The sequence below is a fragment of the Ambystoma mexicanum genome, chromosome 1q (assembly GCF_040938575.1).
Source record: "Ambystoma mexicanum isolate Mex_15411 chromosome 1q, UKY_AmexF1_1, whole genome shotgun sequence".
NCBI classification, from domain to species: Eukaryota; Metazoa; Chordata; class Amphibia; order Caudata; family Ambystomatidae; genus Ambystoma; species Ambystoma mexicanum.
The window spans coordinates 542,732,345-542,751,130 of record NC_090922.1 but is presented as its reverse complement, the minus strand read 5'-3'; the positions used below and the strand labels follow the sequence as shown (position 1 = coordinate 542,751,130).

Here is an 18,786-nt window from a genome sequence, read left to right as displayed (position 1 = left end):
TCAACACAACTTCTACTTTCACCACTTGAAACTCGCTGCAAGCAGGCCTTTCAAATGGCTTCAAGACTATCTCCCAGATGTGTATGTCATCTCTGCACATTCTGTAGTCTAAATACCCAGCCTTTATCTAGTAATCCGTTTCTTAGTCATCCAACCTGTCCAGCCATCCTCCAGGGTCTTACGACCCATCGGTGAAGGCAGACACTGCCAATTTCATTGTGTCGCCCACCTTCTACCAGATCGCCATAACTTCACCTCTTAACTCCCTCTAGAGTACCACGAGAAGCCTTCAAATATCCTGACACAACTCAGTGTGCATCTGGCCCAGGCTTTGCTGAGGGGACTAAGGTCATCCAGTGGAGGCTTAGGAGGTGGTTCCCTGAACTCTTTATCTGTATACACCTCAAAGAGCTTGGGCTGGGGGGAGATCACCGCCTCCTACTGCTTTAGCTGACATGAAGTAGCCTGTGGTAGGTCCCATGCAGCACCACACAAATGCACCCTCCCCCACCCCCACGAGCACCACTTAATGACTTGTGTCACAGAAAGAGATCCACGCACCAAGGAAGGTCAGATTTCATTAATGATACAAGCATCTGAATTAGGCAGTCATTGCTGTGTCTTGGCAGTAGTGGAAGCATTGGGCCCCTACCTCCATGTTAAGACACACCCAGCCCGTGACGGATCTAGGATTACAATGGATCTCTAATGGAGAGTCTGATAACAGTGTAGCCATTAGACTAGGCTCCACACGCCTTACAGGGGAGCATCACCCCCCTACTGGATTGGACCACCTGAGGCCCCGCTAATTTACACATATGGGTCAGGAAGGGTGTTACACATCACCGATAAAAGCCCAGCACAGTTGGCAGATCCCAAAGCCTCAGTCCGCATCTACGGGTTGCAGACGGGGCTCCCACTCTCTCCAACATGCTGTCCACCGTCCTATATACCCTCCAACCTTCATACTCCTGCCACAGAGAAGCAGAGTCGCAAGTCATCCATAACGTATCCCTTCTGGCCAGCTGGCCTCCAAGTAGTCCAGGGTCAGACTGGTACATACATTTGTGAGGCACAAATAAAAATGTGGCCCACGATCTCAGAACAGTCTGTTTAAGTTCTACCCAAGAAGACGTTTTTGGTAAAATAATTTGCAAATAATTCATTTGAAAGCATATCTGCTTAGTAAAATTGGTTGCAACTAGTAGGAAACTTATGAAACTGTCCTGCTGTGTCCATAAATAGTAGTCTATTCTGGCAAAATACAATGGCCCATACTTGAATCATCGGCTGGCACTTTGGGCATTGCCCTACAGGCTTGTCTGAGCCTACCACGCACCCAGTCATTGCCATTCTCCAGCATTGGATCTTTCATGGATTCACATGCTTAGAATATTCCCCGTCGTCAGACTGGGAACCCTCGGTACACATATATAGTCGTTTCCTATAGGAAAAAACTTCCGACACTTGTGTGTCCTATCCACATCTACGTCCTCTCCGGGGCCGTCCACGCATGCCCCGTAGGACGTAATGGTATAAAAGCCCCGCCCCCGCGGGTCCCGTCAGATTTCAACCGTCTCCAAAGATAGTGGGATCTCCTCGCGTAGTCTCTACTTTCTAGGCTATCGTTGATATTACTCGCTTTGTTGACCGAACGAGCTCCTGTGAGGTTATTGGTCTTACCAGAATGTCAGGAAAACCTCTCTTTCGCCCGTGCGCCACGTGCGGATTGAAGAAGGTTTACGAGGGGGACGGCCATCTCGATTGTATTTATTGCCTCCACCCTCACCATTCGGCAGAGCAGTGTGAAATATGTAAAGGTTTTTCCCAGAAAACCCTGAAAGATCGGAGTCGGAGGCTGGTTTCGTGGTTAAATGACGGGGCGGGAGCATACCCTCAGTCGGAGGTTGGCTCCGTGCGCAGTGTGGCCTCGACGAAAACATCGGGAGCCCCGCGCCGTTCAACCTCGTCGGAACCACCGGCGAAGAAGACTCGACCGGTGGAAAAGGATCCACAAAGCCACTCTTCCAAGGACTCTTCAAAAGAATCTTCAAAAAATACATCATCATCATCGTCGAAAAAACAAGGAAAGGAAAGGCCAAAATCCTCCTCGGGCGATCCTCTTAGATCTGCCACGAGTAGAGAATCGGATAAACGCAGGGAGAGCGCCGTTAAGGCGGGACCGCCTAAGCCACCTGCAGGCCCACTGTCGACAACGACGAACCAGTCAGTGTTCTCACTACCTCTGACGCAGTTGGTCTCCCCCGTCATCAACCCGACGACGACGACGGCGACGATGTCCTCGTCGACCGAAGTCCTGGCCTGGAGACCAGAAGTTTTTGATCTGGGGTTGCCGGACACATTACTGCAGGAACAAGCAGTGTCGATTTCCTCGAAGGAAGACGACGGTTTCAGGATTGCGGGCCCGGAAGACCTTGGGCTACGAGCCAAGTCACCATCAGGAGCAACCTGCTCTCAGGTGTTTACCCAACCTCCAAACTCTCAATCGGCCCTGTCCATGGAGGTCCTGTCCTCCTTACACTTGCTGCTGAAATCGTTGGATGAAAGGCTTCCACCTGTGGCGTCGACTCCCCCTGTCGACGAACCCGGCCCGTCACACCGTCCAACCAAAACGATCGGAGTTCCGGTGACTCCAGTAGTCCAGGAGGAGGGTGAGCTTTCGGATTCTTTATCTGACCGTGGGTCAGCATCGGATATCTCCCTGTCTCCATCTAGGGATCCATCCTGGGTTTCGGATGTTGAATTGGAACCACCAAAGAGCCCTACTCACCCGTCGCCACCTGACGATATTGGCGCTTTTCATTCAATGATGTAAAAGGCATGCAAGGAGTTTGGCCTAGTTCAGCAGGAGGAGAAAAAGGACTGCTTTCTGTTCGACCATATGGGTAAGAATAGACGTTCAATATTCTCAATACCCATTTTAGATCATGTCTGGAAAGAGGGTGTTCAAACCATGCGTCACCCGTTTTCTGAACCGGCCGTCAAAGGCCGAATTGAAAAGAAATTTAAAGTGCCAGACTCTACCCCGAAGTGTCTTTCGTCCCAACCTACACCTGATTCAGTGGTGTCGGCAGCGGCGACGAGGAAAGCGAAGGCCCAACACAAGTGCTCTACCCCTCCGGATAATGAGTCAAGGCGCCAGGACGTGTTTGGTAAGAAGGTTCTTTCCGTGGGTGCTGCAACTGTGAAAGCAGCCAACTCTCTGGCTATTGTGGCCAGGTACGACAGGGAGATGTGGCACAGACTAGCCCCTATACTGGACCACCTTCCGGAGGAACATAGAAGAATGGCGATGTCTCTGGTACGAGAGGGCGAAGAGGCGTCGAATCATGCTATTAACATAGCGGTGGACCTGGCAGATTCGGGCTTTAAGCAGATAAACAACGGAGTTGTTCTAAGACGCCAGGCTTGGCTTAAGTGCACCAACTTCAGACCCGAGGTGCAGTATAAAGTATTGGACATGCCCTTCGAAGGTGACCTTCTTTTCGGAGAAAAGGTGGACGAGGCCTTGAAGGGCATGAAAGAGGACTCGGATACAGCACGTTCGTTGGGTTCTCTTCAGAGTGGTAAACACTTTCGACCTTTTCGTCCCTTTAGAGGGGCATCTGGCAACTCAAGATTTTCTACACCCAGGGATAGATCCTTTGGCAGAACGGCATACCCTACCCAAGGATATAGACGCGCCTCTCAAAACTCAAGCCGGCGCAGAAACTTCCAGTCATCCAAGAGACGACCGACTTATTCGTCGTCGACGAACAAACAGAAAGACCAGCAATGACGGGATGCACACCGTTCTGGGAGGAAGAGTGTCAAGCTGCGTCAAAGAATGGGAAAACATCACAACAGATCAGTGGGTGTTGGACACAGTGAGGTACGGACATTCTCTACTATTCAAATGCAAACCTCCAAAATGTCCACCGATACCCCTACCCCAACCACATCTGAACATTTTGCTGCAGGAAGTAGCACATATGTTTCGAAAAGGTGCCATAGAGTTAGTCCCTGCATCGCAGAAAGGCCAAGGGGTATACTCACGGTGTTTTGTGGTAAAATAGCCGAACGGAAAATGAAATGGCGTCCCATTCTCGGCCTGCGCGACCTCAACAAGACCTTGCAGAGCCAGAAATTCAAAATGCTCACGCTGCAGGAAGTTATCAGGTCCGTTCAAGTGGGGGATTTTTTGGCGTCTCTAGATCTGCAGGACGCTTACTTCCACATTCCTATGTGTCAAAAACACAGGAAGTTTCTGAGGTTCATGGTAGGTCGGACACACTACCAATTCGCAGTGCTCCCGTTTGGTCTCAAATCCTCCCCAAGAACGTTCACAAAATGTTTGGCACCCGTGGCAGCCTGGCTGCGAAAGAAAGGGCATCATGTATACCCGTAACTCGACGACTGGCTTGTGAGGGGATCCTCCTCGGCGTCGACCAACGACAGCGTACAGACACCTTACAGCTTCTGCAACGACTGGGGTTCGCAGTGAACTTCGAAAAATCCTCTCTAAGGCCATCAAAGAACTTAAAGTTCTTGGGTGCTCAATTCGTAACCCAGGCGGGAATAGTGAAACCTTCCCTAGACAGAAGGTCAAAGATCAATCGACTGACAAGTCAACTACGCTTACATGGCACACTTTCAGTGAGGAAGTATGTGGTGATCCTAGGTTCCATATCTTCTTGCATCCACTTAGTAGCCAACTGTCGTTTGTTCATGAGGCCTCTACAGGAGTTCCTAGCGGACAGATGGAAGCAGGCCACGTGCCGGTGGTCAGACAGGTTAACCGTCGACGACGACGGTATCATCTGAGCCCTCCAGTGGTGGAAAAGTGTTCACAACCTGGACAGAGGGGTTCCTCTACAAGAACCAGAATTTAGGAATACCATCATCACGGACGCATCCCTGACGGGCTGGGGAGCACACATGGACAACCACCAAACCCAGGGCAGATGGTCTCCGACCGAATCACGCCTACATATCAATGTGCTGGAACTGAGGGCAGTGAGATGGGCCTTGAAATCATTCCTCCCACATATCAAGGGTTCGAGAGTGAGAGTGCTGACAGACAACACGACAGCCATGTTCTACTTGATAAAACAAGGCGGCACGAGATCCAGGACCCTTTCTGTGGAGGCTCAAAAGGTATGGCATTGGGCTTTGAAACACAACATATCTATAGTGGCTCACCATCTCCCAGGAGTGAAGAACGTACAAGCGGATTCCCTGAGCAGGAGCATGGCTCAGATACACGAGTGGGAGATGGACACCATTCAGCTGCAAAAAATCTTCAAAAGGTGGGGTCATCCCTCAGTCGATCTCTTCGCAACGAAAGAAAACAAGAAATGCGAGCAGTTCGCGAGCAGATGGCCTCAGAAAGGATCCCTAGGGAAAGCGTTCTCATTTCCGTGGACAGACAAGTTCCTGTACGCCTTCCCTCCGTTTCCCCTTATGCGGAGGACAATACAGTGGATTCGCAGATACAAATGCCAGGTCATTCTAGTGGCACCGTATTGGCCGAGACAACCGTGGTTTTCCGACCTACTACATCTGTCATTGGAACAACCGATAACTTTCCAGAAAATTCCGAATCTCCTGTCCAGGGACAAGGGAACGGTGTGGCATCACAATCCGGACAGCCTCAACCTGACGGCCTGGCTCCTGACTTTTCAGAATTTGGCAATTTGAAAGTCTCGTCGGATTGCCGGAGAATTCTACAGGCGGCTAGGGCTCCTTCCACTAACAAGTCATACATATGCAAGTGGCGAAGGTTCTGTATGTGGTGTCAAACGCAGCACGAAATACGGCCTTTGGAAGTAACTCCAGAACAAATTTTGCCGTATCTTCTTCACCTAGCAGAGAGTGGGCTATCCTCGTCATCCATCAAGGTGCACCTGGCGGCCATCTCAAGGTTCACGAGGAGGAGACAGTCCTCACCGTTATTCAGCGACAGGCTGGTGAAACATTTTATGAGGGGTCTCTTTAGAACCTTTCCTCCTACGAAACGGTTCCCACCATCGTGGAGCCTAAATGTGGTGTTGGCGGCCTTAATGAAGCCTCCTTTCGAACCAATGTCCTCTTCATCCATGCAGTTCCTATCGTGGAAGCTGGCTTTCTTAATTGCCATTACGTCAGCTAGAAGAGTGTCGGAATTACAGGCATTAGTCATAGACCCTCCATATATGAGATTCTTTAAGGACAAAGTGATACTATCAACTAATCCTACTTTCATCCCGAAGGTGCCGACGATCTATCACAAACATTCGACCATTGTTCTCCCTACTTTCTTTGCGACCCCGTCGTCGACGGCGGAGCAGGCTCTTCATACTCTTGATGTGAAAAGAGCGTTAAAGTTTTATCTGCAAAGAACACAAGAACTCAGAACTACCAGACAGCTGTTCATCGCATATGAGCCGTCGACGAGAGGAAGGGCAATTTCCAAGCAGGGACTGGCTCGATGGGTCTCTTCGGCGATTGCTTTTAGTCACTCCAAGGCCGGGAGACCCCTACAAGGGCACCCTAGAGCCCATTCCACGAGATCGACAGCCTCCTCCGCGGCGCTATGGGCAGGAATTTCTCTGACAGACATCTGCCAGGCGGCGGCATGGTCAGTCCCACACACGTTCACACGCCATTACTGTCTGGAAAGGCAGCATGCGGATGAAGTACAGATGGGAAGGGCAGTGCTGCGCCATCTTTTTCAATGAGGTAAGCCAAATATGGTGAAGCTGTTGTCTCTTAACTTACCTATGTTGGTTTTTATGTATTATGAATATGTTTATAAAAAAAAATATATATATATATGTTGCTGCTTACGTGCATATAGATATATTTGGACTGGGAGTGGTTTTTGTGATGTATGTTGCATTGCATTCTCACCTCCGTCTTCTGGGATACTGCTATACAATCTATTCTAAGCATGTGAATCCATGAAAGATCCAATGCTGGAGAAGGGAGTAGTTTCTTACCTGTAACTCCATTTCTCCAGCGTTGGTATCTTTCATGGATTCACATGCGCCCGCCAGCCTCCCCGAAATGCAATGTGCAAGATATGTGCATAAACAGGTTCCCCTTTCTACTTTGGAGGGGCCGAAATCTGACGGGACCCGCGGGGGCGGGGCTTTTATACCATTACGTCCTACGGGGCATGCGTGGACGGCCCCGGAGAGGACATAGATGTGGATAGGACACACAAGTGTCGGAAGTTTTTTCCTATAGGAAACGACTATATATGTGTACCGAGGGTTCCCAGTCTGACGACGGGGAATATTCTAAGCATGTGAATCCATGAAAGATACCAACGCTGGAGAAATGGAGTTACGGTTAAGAAACTACTCCCTTCCAGAGCAACAGTTTTGGGACCAGCCGGGGCACATCACTTCCTTCCAACAAAATAGGCAGACATGTCACCAGCATTGAAGGGCTCCTCTCAATCGGGGTCCTGGATACAGGAAAGATATTGTTTCTTCTGTTCATTTAAGGGTGCCCTTTGTGGGTCAGGTCTGTTGTTTGGAGCCCCGTCTCCAATCTCACCTCTAGTGCTGTGGAGACGGTAAGATTTTGGAGGAATCCACATAAGAGGAACAACCAGTACAGAATAAAAGGGGAGAGGCCAGCTTCATCAGGCTTTGGCATGTTCCACCCCATTGCATTTTCCTAAAATAAAATACATTTTAAGTGGTTATTTAATTGTTGGTTTTTAGTGGCATTAGTGCTACCAAATACGCAAAATAATGCTGTATGTTTGTTCAAATAAGATTGGTGAAGCATGTATTGTTTTGGTTCAAAAGGAAAAGGTTCTTGGGTATTTTATCTGAAGCACAGAAAACACAGTAGGGCAGGGGAGCTGACTTTTGATTTTCCAAGGGGGTGCCGGTGGACAGATTTTTAGGAAGTCCCATTGAAAGTATAGGGACTTTTAGCGCTGATGGCTTTTTCCAGCAGTTGGCGGGGGTGCCCAGGTCCCAGAGCACCTGCGTACTCTTCGACCCTGCGGAGGGGTACCGCACACACCGTGTGCTGCAATATAGGCATAGAAGAGTTGTTGTGCATTCATCCACTTCCCCCTGCCAAGGGGGAGCGCAGGGACATTCCAATCCTCTTCCCATACCAGCACCGTTAGAGTGTCAGGAGAGAGCAGAGCGTCATTGCTTTCTACCTGCCCAGTCCACCACCCTGGCCAAGCTGGCAAAGAGGCGGTGGGAAAGATGGAATGTAGGAACGTCATGATCTTCACCAGGGATGGATTGGGAAGCAAAGGAGGCCCTGGAAACAATGTTCTAAGTGGCCCCATATTACACATTTTCAGCAAGCCTAACCCTTTTCCTATGGAAATAAAATGGCTTCCCACACAAAAGAGGCCCAGGTTCAAAGGCCTACCAGGAAATCTCCAGAGTTCCCTAAAGGCCAGTCCACCTCTGTTCCTCACCTAAGACATCCATGCATTTGCGTACAATATTAGTAGCTGGACATAGGATGAAAAACATCTGACACATGAAGTGAGCACCTGGCAAAAAATGGGTCTGATTTTCTAGGTGATTTATGGCATAAACTGACATATGGTAGGAGTAGCCCGGCACATTATGGCAAACACTTGGTTATTGCGGGGTTCCTAGCCAAAGCCAGGTGTGGCTATGCCTGGCAATTTGTTTTCCTGGGCACATTATGGTAATACCTGGCAAACTATTGTATCTGAGGATTTGAAAGCAAAACCTGGCATATTGTGCAAGTAGCTGGGAATATGATGTCACTGCCTAGTGAGTACATCATCAAATGATGGCAGTGCACGGTTTATGATAGCAATACCTGCACACGAACAGAGCGCACAGTAGCAATGCCTGGCAAATAATGGCAGTACCTGGGGATAAGATGGGTACTGTGGAGGTTGGGGGGGCAACCAGGGCAGGCGGGGGTGGGGCAAGCAAGAGTGGAAGGAGTTTGAGGTGAGGCACGCCAGGGCTCAAGTCGGGGTATACGTGGGTGCATGGAGTCCGCCACTTTTTTCAATACACCTTGATATAATAATTTTTGGTGACACCACATTCAATTGGTATGTTTTCTTTTCAAGGACTTGACCCCTGGAGGCACTTCTATCCTTTATAGAATGTACAGCTGAACAAAGCCAGGTTTTGCTCTACCATGCCCATCCCCCAGCTACATACATAAAGAGGGAATTCTCACATACAATCACCTCCTGTTGGTCATGCGGGTGGGCCACTGCAAATGTATTACAGGGGACCAAACCACCATTTTTGTCCAGAGCATCAAAAACACCTTTGACTACCCTGATCCCACTTGGCATTGCCCTGACCTCTTCTCTCTTTCTAGGCCTCTGTGGCACCTTCATACCCTGTTACCTGATGTGCAAGGTGTCTAAGGACTTCGGGGAGTGCTTCTGCCTTCCTCTGCTGCCTGGGACCTTTCTTGCTTTGAGGACCGCCATGAGGGAGCGTTGGCGTATCGAAGTAAGTATTTATTTTTAAATATTTTTATTGGCATTTATGTATGCTTGTACATTGAAGCATCAAGAGCGTGGTGAGGGTGAGTCACCTAAAGTATAACATATATGCAATTTAAGCTTGGTAAGGGTGGGCAACTTAACTTAACAAATAACAAAAATAACACTAACTGTCCGCATGTCCTCCGGGATGTTGGGCTCATCGCTTTGTTGTCGGACCCTCGTCTCAGGTCGGTGAGGGCTGGCCGATCATACTAGAGCGTTTTGTGGAGGGGAGTGTGGGTTTGATGTTCCAGTGTCTCGGTCGACCCTACTCGATGGTCCAGGGGGGGTAGACTCAAGGGGGCTTGAGGCTCGTTGAGGAAATCAAGTCTCTCAGGAGGGACTTCCAAGCCTCCAGCGCGGTGCTTGGATCTTCTCCGCCTCGGTTTATCCCTTCCTCCCACGCCCTGGTTTCGGCTGCCGTCCATCTTAGCATCTCCTTAGTCCAGGGTTCGTGTCTGGGGCCAGTCGGGGATTTCCAAGCCATGGCAATTGTTCTCTTCGTGAGTGCGCATGCAATGTCCATAAACTTCACCAGGTGTTTGATTTTACTCAACCTGGGGTGGGTACCCAGGAGGCATTCCTTAGGTGTCCATTCATATGTCTCCAACCCAGCTCTCCTACAGGTCTGTTCGACGGCGGACCAGAGTTTCTGTGTTTTAGGGCAGGTCCAGAACATGTGGATCATGTCGGCGTGGTCGGCAGTGCACCATGGGCAGGTCGGAGCCACCTTGTCGGAGAATGTGGCTATCCTATGCGGAGTCATGTAGGTCCTGTAGAGGATATTGAGCTGAATCAGCCTGAACCTCGCATTCCGGGATATCTCCTTTGGGTATGATAGGGCCCTTGACCATTCTCCTTCTGTGATTTCGGTCCCTAAGTCAGACTCCCATTTCTCTTTCAGGCGTGCGCTTCTTGGGTTGGTCCTGTCGTTTATTTGGATGTACAATCTCGACGTCGGTTTCCAGCCGTCGCCGACACCATACAGCTCCTGCACAAGTGGGCGTGTGTCCGGCTCCTCAGGCCATTCAGTCCATTTCTCTTTGGCAACCTGTCTCACCTTCTGGTACCATAGGAATTGTCCTGGGGGGAGTCCATCTGTCTGTTGCAGTGATTCAAAGTCTCTAAACAGCCCATCGCTGAACATGTCTCCCCATGAGTAAAGGCCGTGGTGCTCCCATCTCCTCATCGCCGATAAGTCGCTGTTGGTTTTGCACACGTCTGCCAGGATGGGAATCTCTGGTGCGTACGGGTGCCGTAGCCCCAGCATAGCTGTGACCTTTGTCCATACCTGTCGCCCCAGCTGTGCTATCATGGGTGGGTCATGAGGCCCCACTTGCTTGTTCCATATTAGCTCCTTGGGGTGCATGGGGGAGGTTAGTTGGTGCAGGAGATTCGTCTCTGCCGAGGGGTCGTCACATAGCCATTTTGCGATATGGGTCAGTTGTGCCGCCAGGTAATACCTCTGAAAGTCGGGAAGCTGAACGCCACCCTCAGCGTAGGGGAGCGTAAGGATGTTCAGTGCAAGCTTGTGTCTGGTCCGGCCCCACAGAAAGTCTCTTAATAGGGATTCTAGCTTCCTGAAGAAGGGTGGTGGGATGTAGTATGTCATGTTTGTGAAGTAGTAAAGAAATCTGGGCAATATTATCATTTTGGATATTGCCACTCTACCCATCATTGAGAGCGGCAGTTTCGACCAGAATTTAATAGATCTGCGTACTCCGGACATGGCCACCTCCGTGTTGCAGTCATGGGTAGAGGCCGGCGTGTGCTTAATGGTGAGGCCCAGGTAGCGGAACGCCTCCACCTGCCATTTAATCCCAATCGTAGGGAGTTCGTCAGCGCTCTTGCCTCTGAGTCCAGCCAGGGGGAAGGAGCATGATTTCTGGCGGCTAAATTTTATCCCTGAGTATTTCGCGAAGTTGTCTAGGATATCCAGGGCTATAGGGGCGTTTATCTGGGGGTCTCGTAGGTATAGGAGGACGTCATCAGCATACAGGGAGATGATATTGTCTGTTCCGCCCAAGCTGATGCCGGCATCGAAGAGCTGATTCCTGAAATAGATCGCCACCGGTTCAAGGCCCAGAATGTATAACATTGGGGAGAGGGGACATCCCTGCCTGGTTCCCCTCTGGATGGGCCACGCCCGCGATATCATGCTGCCAGTCTTCACTCTCGCAACTGGGTTGTTGTAAAGCACCTCGACCCAGCGAACAAATTGATCGCCGAGCCCAAATTCCCTCAGGGTCTCAATCAGCCACTCCCAGAAGATCGAGTCGAAAGCCTTGATGGCATCTAGCGACAATACTGCCAGGTCTTCGGTGGATTCGGCCGTGTATGCTATCACATGCTGGAGTCTACGCAGGTTGGCCGTGGTGTTGCGTCCCGGAACGAAGCCAGTTTGGTCTTCGTGTACCAGGGTTCCTATTACTTTCGAGAGCCTCTTTGCCAGAATAGTTGTTAGTATTTTGCTGTCGTAGTTCAGGAGCGCTATTGGGCGGTATGAGTCACAGTTTTCAGGTGGTTTGCCAGGCTTAAGCAGTGGGACTATAAGGGTCTCCCTCATGCTGCTAGGTAACCCCCCAGTTTCGAATGCTTCCGCGTAGACTTCTTGTAGTATGGGGGATAGGAGCCCCTCGTATGCCTTGTAGAACTCCGGTGTAAGGCCGTCTGTTCCGGGGGTTTTGCTCGTGGAAAGGGATCTGATCGCCTCGGAAATGTCCTCGGGCGTGATGGGCTCCCCCAGCATGTCTCTCTGCTCCTGATTCAGTCTGGGTAGACCGACTTCCTCCAAGGTGTCTTTGATATCAGCCTTGGGTATGCGATTGGTATGGGCGTATAGTTCGGCATAGTAATCAGAGAAGGTGTCGTTTATAGCTTGCTGTGTCCTGTGGGGTGTACCCCGGCTGTCCTTAATCAAATTTAGTGCCGACCTTGGGTGTTCTTTACTGCATAACCAGGCAAGTATCCTACCTGGTTTATCCGCTTCGCTGTGTGCCTTCGCAGACCGAGTGGAATAGTCGAACTTCGAGAGTCTCTCCCATGCGGTTTTGCAGTCTTCTCTAGCCTCCTTCAGCCTGGCTTCCGTCTCCATCGTTGGGGGGAGTGTACTCTCAAGGTGCTTGATCTCCTCCTCCTCGGACTCTAGTACTTGTCTCAATTGCCTCCTGATCCCGCCTGCTTCGGCAATTACCTCTCCCCTCGTCACCACCTTCATTGCTTCCCAGAGTGTACTCCATTTGTCGACTGAGCCCTTATTGAGGTCTATATATTCCTCAAGCTTCTCAGCTAGGGTTTCCTTGAATGCGGGATCGGTCAAGGCCTCTGTTGGCATGCGCCACATCGGGATAGGGGGTCTAGGGCCTCTCAGACAGAGTTGCAGTACTAGCGGAGAGTGGTCCGATATCGATCTGCCCAGGTAGGACGCAGATTCAGCTTGTGAAGTCAGCTCATGGTTTATGAAGAGATAGTCTATCCTGGTGTGGAGGTTGTGGGGGGCCGAATAGAACGAGTAGGATCTATCGACTGGGTGCAGGTCCCGCCAAATGTCGGTCATGTGCAACTCCTCCATTGCTCTGCGAAGGGCTTCGGAGGAAAGATTGTTGGGTGCGCGTGGTGTGATAGACCTGTCCATTTCAGCGTCCATGACACAGTTGAAATCCCCTCCCCATATTAGGGTATGGTCCCTATGGAGCATGATCCTGGCGCACAGCTTCCCGAGGTGAGAGGGAATGCCGTGTTGGGGGAAATATGAGTTCACTATGCATAGCCGAGTGTTTTCCAGCATGCCCCACATTATCAGGTATCTTCCTTCGTTGTCTCTTTCTACGCCCAGTTGTTGGAAAGGGGTGCCTGGGCTTACCCATGTGTACACTCCCCGTGCATATCTCGAGTAGGATGAGCCATGCCCCTGGCCACCCCAGTATTTCAATAGTTTGTCCGCGGAGTCTGTGGAGAGGTGCGTTTCCTGTAGTAGAGCGAAGGATATCTTCTTCCTCTTCAGATAGGAGTGTATCCGGTTTCTACGAAGGTAGGATCCCATTCCCCTGACATTCCACGTGATCACCTTAGGTTTTGATGCCATTGTGCGTCGGCTTCAGATGTCAGCGGAGATACCCCCACTCTTCCAAGGGTTGATCGTATTTTGTCTCGGGCCATGACCTGTCCAAACCGTGAGGGGCGATCCGTTTCAAAGTTTAATTTTGAGTTTGTTCTGGAGCCGGTAAAAGTTCTCGGAGGCGGGAGAGTTAGAACAACAACAACTTGAAAAACACAACTGTAACTGGTGCACCCAGCTCCTGTCACAACGGTGCAGTGCTCGGGTGCTCTCGCACTGTCTGTCCCCATCCGGGTGTCTAGCGCGAGTAAGTATGTGCTGGCAACTGGCCTGCACTGGTCTCTCGCGGGAACGGGGTCTATGTACGCGCATGGGGAGTCCGGCGGGCCGCGCACTCGTTTAGCGAACTCTTTTTGTAGTTTTGCTTCAGGTGGGTCGGGACTCTTTTACCATTTCTGGTGTGTTGGGGGGGCATCTGTGTCATCCCTGGCTGTCTTCATTATGTTGTCCGAGAGAAGCATCCGCAGGGACCTCGGCCAGGCCGTTATGTTCCATCCACATAGTGGCCGCCTCCGGAGTTTCCAGGAACACTGCTCTTCCCTTAAAAAGCACTTTCAGTCTGGAGGGGTAAAGCAGCATATATTTCAGATTGAGTTTCCTCAGTCTAGCCTTGATTGGTACGAACGAGTTCCTGGCCCTCTGGACCGACTGGGTGTAATCGGGGTATATAGTGATTTTAGAGTTGCCCCGTTGTATTTCTCCGCCTTCTCGAGAGAATTTCAGGATTACCTCCCGGTCCCGAAAATTGAGTACCTTCGCAATGATGGGGCGAGGGTAGGAGCCTGGGGGGGGTTTCTTTTGGAGGGATCGGTGAGCCCTCTCTATGGCGAAGCCCTGGGAGAGATTTGCCACCCCAATCTCCTGTTGGATTAAGGATTCCACAAAGGCTGTCGGGTCCATAGCCTCTGTCCCCTCCGGCACCCCCAGTATCCTGATGTTGTTGCGCCTGGCGCGGCCCTCCGCCTCTTCGGACCTCGCCTCCAGAAGGGACACCTTGTTTTTGAGAGTTGCAACCTCCGACTTTAGGACCGCCGTGTCGTCGGACCTGTCCTTCTGGGAAGATTCGATAGCGGTGACACGTTCCGTCAGGTTGCGGGCATCCTGTCTTATCAGTTGGATGTCAGCTTTGACTTCGCCTATCTTCGATTCTATGGATGATCTTAGGGCGGCGATCGCATCCAATACCTGATTGTGCCTGGTGTCGTCCTCCGAGCTGGCTCGCGGTGCTGGGCCTGTCGGGGTGGTCTGGGAGGCTGGCTGAGACTTAGATGTAACGAAAGGGTCCATGGTGGCATTTCTGGCCTTATTTCTTGCGGCCGCCATAGTGGAGTTTCTTGGCTTCGATGAGTGAGGCAGGGGGTTCAATGTCTTCCCGCAGAGTGGGTAAGCATGCGACTTCAGGCAGCCCACCGCTGCGTGTCTGTTAGGTGCGTCGTGTCGCCAATCCTAGTGCACCTCTTGTGACAGGTGTGCAGCTGCCCCGTGGTGGGGGCGTGCAAGTCGTTGTGGCCCGAGGATGAAGTGGTGGCGGGAGCCGGTCAAAGCTGGTTGCTGCGGGGCAGGGGGGTGCTGGTTGGGGGAGGTGGGAAGGCTCCCGTCATCTGGCTGATGGACTGCTGGTCTGAGGCCCGCAAGAGATGTTGGGGTTGGCCTTTAGATGGGGCGGGGGGCTCCCGTAGTGAGTATGGTGTACGCCCCAAGTGCGGCGTCCTTGTGTCGGTCCCAGTTGGAGGCCGCCGAGCGCGGCCGCAGTGTGGAAGTCCACCCAAGTGAGCCGGCAATGTCTGATCTGCGGGGGCGCTGATTCTGGGCGGGAGGCGGAGGGCCCCCACAATGCTGTCCCTTGATCCCGGTTGAAGTATGTGGGGCCTCGTTCCGAGGTGTGGCTCGGGCCCCTGGGTGACAACAGTCTGCAGAGGGGACGGCAGATGACCCAATCTCCGCGGGCTTTCTGGTGCCCCGGGGTCGACGACGTGATGTGGTTGGAGTGGTGGGGGGAGCCGGTCAAAGCTGGTTGCTGCAGGGCAGGATGGTGCCAGTTGGGGGAGGTGAGGAGGCCCCCGTCGTCTGGCCGGTGGACTGAAGCTCGCAGGAAGATGGTGGGGTCGGCTTTTAGATGGGGTGGGGGGGGCTCCCACTGCAGGTGTGGCACACGCCCCAGATGAAGTGTCCTTGTGTCAATCCCAGTTGGAGGCCAGATGCGGCCCCGGTGTGGAAGTCCGCCCGAGTGTGCGGCCAGGGCCCCCGGGTGGCGGCGAGTGTGTCAGGCGCCCCACAGGCCAGGGCTCAGAGTCCGCGGGGCCGGCGGTGTGTGATCCGCGGGGGCGCCGGTTCTGGGCGCGAAGTGGAGGGCCCCCGCGATGCCGCCGTCCGATCTTGGTAGAGGTCTGTGGGGCCTCGGTTCGGGGGGTGGCTCGGGCCCCTGGATGGCTGCTATTATCCGGAGGGGCGGGTGATCAGTCTGGTGGGCGTCCCGATCTCCGCGGGTGCTCCGGAGCCCCGGAGTCAACGACGTGATGCGGCCGCCATCTTGGAGACTTCCCTCGGGAGGTGGGGGGAGCCGGGCTGAGTCGATTCCACGGGTGCCCAGGCTCCGATTTTCTTCGGGAAAAGATGCCACACACGGGCAACCGCCTTATGAGCAGCTGTACCGGTGAGTAGACGGCACAGCTACTCTCGTAATGCCCGAAAAAAGGATCCGACTGCGCGGCCCAACCGGAGCTCAAGGAAGCGCCGTCCTCACTCCATGCGCGTCAGGCCACGCCCCCTATCGAAGTAAGTATGACTACTCCTTGCTGGAGACACTGGCATTAAGCTAAGGTGTGTAACTGAGAGCCTGCTTACCCCCCATGAGCTGAACATGTGCCGCCTCCAGGCCCTCATGCATTGAGGAGAGCGCCAAGCACAGCAGGACGGGCAAGCGGAAGAAGGGGGAAGTTGGCGGAGGCATGTGGGGGTGGATGAGTCGAGATCTGGGTGTGTTAGAGGCTGGCTATGAATGTGGGAAGGGTGTGGGTGTGCGAGAGGGGGCGTATGGGTCTAAAGTTAGGTGTAAATGAAGGCAGTGGTTCAGTTGGGTTTATGTGGGGGTATTGCAGGTGTGCGTATCCCTTTGCAGGCCCAGATTCAGCTCCCATATTTTTTCAATCCTGGTTACACCTATTTCACCCAACCGCAACACTGGGATTATTTTCAGTCTTTGGGGAAAAAGAAGCAGGCTAGGTATGCATCCTGCTGGAAGTTGGGGCTTGGTTGGAGCCCTTGTAAGACCCTACAGCAGTGGTGCGACAGCCACCCAGGGAGAATCTGGCAGCAGGAAAGACGAAGACCAAAGTTTTCCCATGTAAAATCGCGGACCCAAACCTGCCAAGCGTGGAAGCACATTGTGAAATGAGATGGTAGTCCAGCTCAGAAACAGCAATAGCATTTATCAATTTGTATGTGCGTCATGTTTTTTGACCTGACATAGGTCATGCTGCAGTTAAGAAGTGCTCAATCCAGCAGCATGACCTAGGTCAGGTAAAAAAACATGACACACATACGAATTGATTCATGCTATTGATGTGTCATGCTAAGGTCAACACGCTCAGTTCTGTGTTATAATAATTGGTTTGTAGTAAAACACTATGTACCAGCACTGAAGTGCAAATAAGATGTGTGTGCGGTTCAGTTTATGGTCACACATGAGTCTAGCAGAGTCATTTGGAATCGAGACGCGAGACGTGGAAGAACTGCTTTTTTTTTTCCCTTGCTGCTGCTGGCTGAGTGTCTTTTCCCTTTCCCTCTCCCTCTCCCTAGTTGGGGGCGTGACTCTCATAAGCTGACTCGCACCGCTGAGCAGTCGCGGAGTCTAGCAGAGTCATTTGGAGTCAAGACGCGAGACGCGGAAGGACTGCTTTTTTTGTTCCCTTGCTGCTGCTGGCTGAGTGTGTCTTCCCTTTCCCACTCCCTGGCTGGAGGCGTGACTCTCATAAACTGACTTGCACCGCGGAGCGGTCGCGGAGTCTAGCAGGGTCATTTGGAGTCGGTGGAAGTGGAAAGCTTGGTCTCTTGACCGCGTGTCAAATCAACCTTGACCAGCAATGAGCTGCAGCGCACGCGATAAAACTGAAAGCGGCCTCACCAAAGACACGAGCGCAGTGGAGGCTCGAGATTCCTCAAGCCTGCTGCACCCAACCCGTAGCTGGTACTGGTGTGCCATCTCTTCTTCCATTGGGCCGTCAAGGCCACCAAGTAAGTGTTCCTGATAAACACACTACTGTAGTACTTACTGGGGGTCCTCACACGCTTCACCCAACCACGTCACAGATGTCCCCACTACTGTCACCTCTGCATTTTCTGTTGATTCCGCTGCTGGTTCCGTGATTCTCTTGACCTCTTGACTGGTCGAGCGGATCCCAGTATGTCTCCACGTAACTCCCACGAGCCTTCGAATGATAAAGACCAAAAATCAAACCCTCAGTCCTTGTGCAACATCCATCTAAATCACCTTTCAAATCACAGTAGTTGAGATGATAATCTGCAGAATGGAGTCACATGCACCTGTACACAAAGAGAAAAGAGGACTCCACCAGTCACTGGAAATAAAGATTGGAAGATGGATGGTTCGATCAGCACGCTTTATGCGGCCGGTTACGCTCCTCCTTGTGATGTTGACCCGACTGCAGGATTTACGGGGCTAACTTTGTTTATAGTGCCTCAGCTTCGTGTGTTAGCATGGAGAGCTCGCAAAGGACGCTCAAGTTCAAACAAAGAAAAAACTCTGCGCAAGGATTCGAATCTTTCGGAGCGTCACAAAGTACAAGGCGCCTCAGATGTGACAATCTCTTCTCCGGAAAGTGAACATCAAAGCACAATCAAAAAATCCCTAAATGAAATACAAAGGGAGAGGTCACAATTCTTTAGTATTTTTGCGAGTTCTGTGGACCTAAACATGGGCTTTGGGATTGATAATATGTCCATAATAAACGACGATGAGGTATTTCATTCACCTTCGGATTCCTTCGAAACTATAACTAAAGGATTAGGTGGTCTCCAAGGCTCCACACAAGGATCGTCACATGACTTAAACATTAACAGCGAGAGACGAAACTCTCTAGAAGTCGTGAACAAACTGCCGTTTGACCTAAAGCGAATAAACAAAGAAAGAAACTCCAAA

The 18,786-nt window shown here is 51.6% G+C and overlaps 1 protein-coding gene across 2 annotated transcripts in view; it reads left to right on the top strand.

Annotated features, from left to right (window-relative positions):
• LOC138531124 (cornifelin homolog) overlaps positions 1 to 18,786 on the top strand; it is a 106,700-nt gene that overhangs the window by 77,087 nt on the left and 10,827 nt on the right. For both annotated transcript variants that reach the window (XM_069640967.1, XM_069640966.1), the window contains one exon: positions 9,340 to 9,476. In XM_069640967.1, coding sequence (XP_069497068.1) covers positions 9,340 to 9,476 — 137 coding nt within the window. The remainder of the gene's footprint in view (positions 1 to 9,339; positions 9,477 to 18,786) is intronic.